This window comes from Oryzias melastigma, linkage group LG22 (assembly GCF_002922805.2).
Source record: "Oryzias melastigma strain HK-1 linkage group LG22, ASM292280v2, whole genome shotgun sequence".
NCBI classification, from domain to species: Eukaryota; Metazoa; Chordata; class Actinopteri; order Beloniformes; family Adrianichthyidae; genus Oryzias; species Oryzias melastigma.
The window spans coordinates 16,387,250-16,394,266 of record NC_050533.1 but is presented as its reverse complement, the minus strand read 5'-3'; the positions used below and the strand labels follow the sequence as shown (position 1 = coordinate 16,394,266).

Below are 7,017 nucleotides of genomic sequence, written 5' to 3'. Positions count from 1 at the left end.
ACACACCAGACTAACATTTTGACAGAGCGCCATGTACCTCTCAAAATGTCTTCCACATCAGTCAGCCCAACTAGAATTCCACATTCATATATAAGAGGCTCCTGATTATAAAGTGTTGAAAAAATAGTTAAAATGTGCAAAAAATATATAAGACAGTCAAACAAATTACTCTTATTTGAGACCACAAAATGGTTAAAAGTTGGGACCAAGATATTTTATTTCCACAATTTTTTTTTGTTTTAAAATACTTAATGTGACTAGAAATGGTTCAAATGTGCAACAAAATAGGCTACTAATCAGTCATATTGACAGATTTTCTGGTCTGTGGGGTAAGAGAGAAAAATTGAGCAAAGCTACATGATGGACCAACGCAGGATAATTGAGTTTATTTCAGCCTAGCCTTTAGACTAGCATTAGAAGGAATCATTCTTTCCAAAAGACAAGCAGTTTGCTTTAATGGTAAAGGTGGGAACAATTTATTTACCTGAAGGTCTAGGAACAATATTAACATCATTATTGGTATTTTGTGGCTACAAATTATTATTTTGTTTGTACAATTTAGCTTTTTTAAGGCTACAATCTATTCATTTTTTGTATCATGTCATCAGGCCGGCTCTGTAGATTACAGTTTTGTATCTGTAACACTCTGGATGTCCCTTGCTGCTTTATGTATTGCACTAAAATCTGGGTTCGGCTTCTTCATGACTACAAGGTTTATGGTGTGGTTGCTGAGAGCATCTGGGATGTGGTACAAGAAAGCTTCGGAGTAATTCCAGAGTTCTAAATTCAGCATCTATATAGTCAAAATGTATGATTAGGCACCAGGATCACTAATGTGGGATAAATCGCTTCGATTTTATTGCAAGAAAAGGGATTTTTTTTTATAGCAGAAATGGCAGCCATCTTGGGAGAAAGCTGCCACCTTGAATTTTCAAGTGGCTGTTTTTTTTTTCTTTCTTTTTTCGAAAGGGTAATTCTCAAGAAATATTTGTGCCAATTTTAGTGTTTGTTTCCTAATTTGAAAGAGTTATGTGAAATGGTTACCTGCTCCACTAAGGGTTGTATGTGTTTTTATTTGTTATACCAGTTGTAGTTTAATAGACGACCGAAACTAAAAGTGAAGTCTGAAACATTTTTTAACATTATTGTGTACATGGCTTAAATGCATTACTGTGAATGTCAAAGCTTTATTTTCCTAATAATCCATAAGGAATGTATTAGAAAATCATCTAACTTTGTACACAATATAAATGTTTGTTGGACAGAAATGATAAGTACTCATTCTCAGACTTTATCATAAGGTAGAAGTTGTCTTTATACTGGAGGTCTATAAAAACACTTAAGGATAATTTTTGGTTGCCAATCCACAATTTCTACACAGATGTTGCAGACATTGTCCAGATACAGTAGAAGGACTTAATTATAATGACATGTGGAAGTAACTCTGACAGATTTGAGAGATAAAGAGTAAAGACAGCATCAGGTTCACTTAGAAGAATCTATGCGACCACAGAGGAAGTTGGTTCTGGGAGGGCAGCACATGTGAAAGCTTTTGTCCTTTGGGCTTGCCCATTAGGAACTGGCTTCCTGTGATAGCAGTGCTGAGATTTAAAGCTGTTTGTGGTCATGAAGCTCAGACTTCCCCTTTTTTCCATAGTTTGCTTCTGTTGGCATTTTAATAAATCAGCCACTTTTATATCATGTATTTTGTAAATGACTGAACAGAAAACTGACAGACCCTTTGATGACTCACTCAAAGGTTTTTCACCTGCAGCTGTCAGACATCCTAGCAGGAAATGAAACCACCAGACTCTGGTTTTTCACAATAGTGTCCAAATCAATGGCCATTCTAAAACTGGAGATTTTATTTCCACCATTGACTGTATAAGAGAATTGGATCGAGTAAGTATGACATCACCTATGATAAATTTTACATTTTTATTTTTAAAGTACAATGGAACTTTTTATTTTGAAACCCGGATCTATTTTCTGTTTCTTTGTCTTTTTTGCTGCGACATTGACCTGTATATTGAACATGGAATAGAACTCTTGCGTAAAGCTTGTGTCATGTTGAGGCGATGTAAACAATCCGTTTGATTAATGTGCGTTCTATATTTTTGCGTGAACACAACGAAGATGGATCACAGACGGCATTAATTTTCCATTTTTTGCAATGTGAATGTTGCCATTTTGGAACTAGAAATCGTCGGTAAGCAGTGATTTGGTCTGAGTCAACATTTCTTTGACAGCAACTCTTGCCAATCAGGAGTGAGCTTGTTGGAAGGCCACTCCCCTAGCAGTTGTATCAGCCTGCTCGAAATATGTTTATTTCTCAATAGAAGTGTATGGGATTTTGGCTTCTTGGAGCCAGTTGGTGCTTCCTATTAGGAATGGGAGGGGGAGGGGTCACTCAGTCCAGTCAGTCCTTTGACCTGTCAATCAAAAACCACACCCCCATTACAGTAGAATTTTAATGTGTTTTGTAAAAATGAATTTCCATCAGTATTGTTACCATTAATAATAACTTTAATTTAAGAGGTTTAAAGTATATAAATATATATATATATATATAAATATATATATATGATAAAGCTGGGTAGTATTCTAATAGAATAAACAAGGCCTAGTGTGTTTTTATAATCACCCATGTGGCAACATTGTTGTCAACAATAACCTTTGTGAGTCAAACCTTTGTGACCTTTGACAAAAGACCGGTGACAGATGTTTATCACAAATGTTCTACTGAGCTAATATAAAACAATATATATATATATATATACCGGTATATATATATTTAATTTTCATTAGATTTCATCAAGGGAACATGAAGTTACCCCTAAGAAACTCGCATACAGTTATTTGATGAACTGACCGGGCTCCAAAAGCAGAGGTCAAAGTGTTGTCCTCTTCTTCTGCAGAAATATGAGTCTGTAGATGAACAATGTGTCTCTAATTCTGATGTTACCATCATCCATACTCTTTAGACGGGAAGGACGATTAACTTGTAAGCCACGATGGATTATTCATTAAAGCCTGTGCATGATTGATTTTACAGATGCAAAATGATACAGTGATAACTGTTAGCAGATAGCAGCGTATTTTGTTAGCCTAGAAAGTCCAGATTAATGAGTGAAGGTGAAAAGAAAAGAGAATGCAAGGTTAACTTAGGCTATGAGAATAAACAGAAACCCACTGAAAATGTACAAAAATAATAATAATAGAATCTGAGTTGTCCTCAGCTGCTCTGTTTATTCACGCTGGAGGTTCTTAGGGCGTGGCCGTGCTTCTCCTGTTCATACATGCTGGAGTAATCCTGCCACCTCCCTCCTTTACAGACTCAAGTTCCTTATCCAAACATTACATTTGCAGCTGGTTAATGTGCTGTAATGGCAGTCATTTGATCCAATGCCAGTGAACACCTTCTCAAGTAAAGTAGGGCATTCAGAGCCCATGGAGAGAGATTGTATGAAGAGTCTGTAACACACAAAGGAAAGAACCAGGCGATGCTGCAAAGAGTTCTCACTTACACAAGTTTTTATCCACCAGAAGTCAAAAGAGACTGAGGACATTGCTGAAGAGAGAGGGTGGCTGGTTGGTGCGGTGATGATCGGCCTTTGTTATCTGCTCTCTGACCCAAATACGCAGCCATACATGGCCTAATTGGGGGAGGCAAAACATCAGGGGGTCTGTAAACAACACCTCCTTTTCTTTGTTTGGATGACACCACCCAAAATGGAACTTCGCTGGTGCAGCTGTGACATACTGGATGCACACATGCGTTCATGATTCATTTTAAATCAGCAATGCCATGATGTTTAGTCTTTTTATTCCATGATTTATTGTATCTGGCTTGTATATTTTAGAATTAAAACAAAGTATATGGATGAGAAAATTGATGTGTTACCATAGCAAGCACTATGAAAAATTACATAATGAGCAACGCGAAAACCTACATGGATCTATTTGTCTGCAAGTGGATGCATCAGAAGGTCCAGAGCAGGGAGCATGCTGCCCTTCCAGTGTATTTTCTATTTAACAATACAATCTTTTCAAGTTGCATTTTTACAGTCTACTCCTGATTTGCAGCGGTTTAAATAAAGAAATACTCAAATCAACCAGTTAGAAAAAAATGTTTTGAAATGAGAAATCTATAATCAAATCGATCTTGGATGATACAATTTGTATTGAGACATGGTTTATTTTACTGTAGCCTAAAATGATCAAGTACCATCACAGCAGCAACACATGTGATGCAGCAAAAAATGATCAATCATCATTGCAGTCCAATGTGTGGAAACACTGAATTTTACAGAAAAATGTGACCATACAGTGTGAAAGAATGTTCCATTTTAATTTTTATGTGGAAAAGAAAACTTTATAAACTAAAATGTTAATGGATTTTCTTGTTTACTTGTTTACATATTTAATTTTTGCTTGATTATCTTGCAAGAAATACAAGGGATCTATAAAAATTTGCCTGCACTGCTCAGAACCAGGTATTTATTTTGAGTCACACTGGTTGAAGTTTTGACTAAAGATGTCCTGGATCAATTTTAGGTCCATAATGAATCAAAACCTAGAGTGAATCAGTCAGCAACCTCAAATACCGAATCAAATCGAATTTCTGTTACAATGGATCTTTAAACCCCTTTTTCTTAAATATATTCGCTCCATCATCAGAAAAAAGACCCCAAACCCCCAAGGGGATCTTTGTCTCTTAAACACCTAGGTGTCGCTCCATGTCATACTGTAAATCTTTTACCATAAATCAACCAATTCTGACGCAGGAAAAAGTGGTTTAATGTCTGCTTTGCATAACTGCTTTTAACAGCATAAAGCCAATTTTCTCTGCAACAGAATTAGCTGATTTATGTTGATTGCACGAACGCTTCAGTAGTGTAAAGTTGCATCAATGGTTGAAGAGTTACAGTAGATGAAAGAATGTAAACACTGGAGCTAATGCTTCAGGGTTCAAGGGTTAAAGGGAATTTACCAGAATATTTAGTAAATCACCATTTATTACCATCATAAATGTTCTTTCCAGCAATAAAAAAACCTAAAAAATGATCAAATTGTTCTTGTTTTTCACAATAATAAAAGCTGACAAAGAGAACAGAGAGCACAGTGGCAGACAAGGCCATTACTCGGTGTGCTGATTTGACATATTTCCAGAAGAACTGATGTCGTGTGTTTTCCTTCTTTTTTGGGAACTGCTCCTCCCTTCTGCTATTGAGCGTCAAGACCGAGGATCAAAGAGGTCCTCCGGTTTAGGATCAAGCCAGACTGGGGCTGTGTTGACGTTCGCTTTGGTTTATTTTAGTTCACCCTCTGGGCGGGGAACTCCAAATATTATGAAAGGAGGAAGTTGAGCAAGGCCCCTGACCAGGAGTCTGCGTGTTCCTCCTTAGGGCCCTCATTAGAAGCACATGTGGGTAAAAAACGGCCGCGGCGGGCTGTACCTGCCTGAAATTTTTGGCACGATTTCTGGAAGTGTGGCATCAGGGCGAGAGCGCGGACCCTGAACTCGGGTCAGCTGTCGTGTATCTAGTTGTGGAAGTTGGCTGCACAGATAACCTGGCATTAAGTCCCAAGAGAAACTCTTTGATGAAGGATATTTCACTGAAGCTGTTACAGTTGTAATGACTCATGACAAACACATGCAGCTGGCCTCCAAAGTCAGCTTTTGTAAAAGTTCCTCAAATATAACAAAACGTCTGGCTAGATACTATTTGTTACATATCTTATCCGCTGCTGAATTCCACATCATAAGTCACCGACCACAAACTGTTAGCGATTTGGATTTTGAGCTCACTGAAAAGTGTTGTCAAATTAACAATCCCAGCATTCACAGTTTGAAGAAGTGTTTTTGGGATGAAAAAATCCAGAAAAGGTCAGGTCTGATTGTCCTGTTGCAGTTCTCTTTCTGAATAGTGGCGGATCTCCTTCCTTAATTACAGCATTCCGCTTCACTCACCTTGTTACCTAACACTTTTGTTTTTGGCTATTTGACTCAACCGTAATGCTGCCTTGTTGTTTTATTTTCTCTTTGTTTAGATGCTTGAAAAGGCTTGCTGTTATCCAGGCTCCTCTTCACGTTGCCTCGGAAACAAAACGAGCTTTGAGCGTAGCGGCTGCAGAAATGCTGCCAAAGCAATACACCTCCCACCCATCTCTGCAGTAAACCGTATTCAGCTGGAAGTAGTGACCCATAAATTGGGCCCTTTTTCACATCTTTGGAGAAGATTTTGTTGTTTGTTAGGCCATTTCTGTTTGAGATTAAAAACTACTATGAAAGTGGATTCTAAATTGTCAAACTAAACTGATGCTCTGTTTTTCCTCAGGTAACCAGAGGGTTTTGGTGAGCAGCCTGCTGGTTTGCCATGGTCTGCTGCTGGTGGGAACCAATTTGGGAGTGACCGTGGCTCTATCTGTCCCCAGACTGCAAGGCATCCCCAAAGTGACAGGTATGAACAGTTAGAGCCAATAAAAATCTCAAAAATATTCATCTCCGCTCAGCTGGACTGTTTGTACTTGTACTTAAACTGGAAGATCAGGTACGATCACTTAAAACTAACTAGAAATGACATGTTTTACATCTAAAAGCAAAATATTACCAAAATGTCCTCAGAAGTTATGTAAAAGTTGATAGATTTGCAGCAAAATCCCATTACTCATTGCTCCATATTAGAGAAAGTTTTACCATTCTTCCAGATAGTCGTATAACAAACATGAGGTTTAATAATGTTCTCTTACAAAAAACTTGCATATGTTCAATAATAATATATAATGCAACGCTTTTCCCAACTTCTGATCAATTAAAATCTATCAAAGCAATTATTAAATTTTGTTTCTATTTCACACAGATGCATAATCCCTTCTCAACACAATCAGTCCACCTTAAAAAATTCAGACAATTCCAACACTGATCGTCCATTAATCTGTTCAATCACACTGCACAAATTGTATCTTAAGAAAGTAAAAACGACCTTTGTTAATCTCATCAATGTTTTTTCAAAA

General features: G+C 37.4%; 1 protein-coding gene across 5 annotated transcripts in view; it reads left to right on the top strand.

Annotated features, from left to right (window-relative positions):
* The window catches only part of arhgef10 (Rho guanine nucleotide exchange factor (GEF) 10), a 96,699-nt gene that overhangs the window by 52,028 nt on the left and 37,654 nt on the right, over nt 1–7,017 (top strand). For all 5 annotated transcript variants that reach the window (XM_024276715.2, XM_024276684.2, XM_024276704.2 and 2 more), the window contains one exon: nt 6,342–6,464. In XM_024276715.2, coding sequence (XP_024132483.1) covers nt 6,342–6,464 — 123 coding nt within the window. The remainder of the gene's footprint in view (nt 1–6,341; nt 6,465–7,017) is intronic.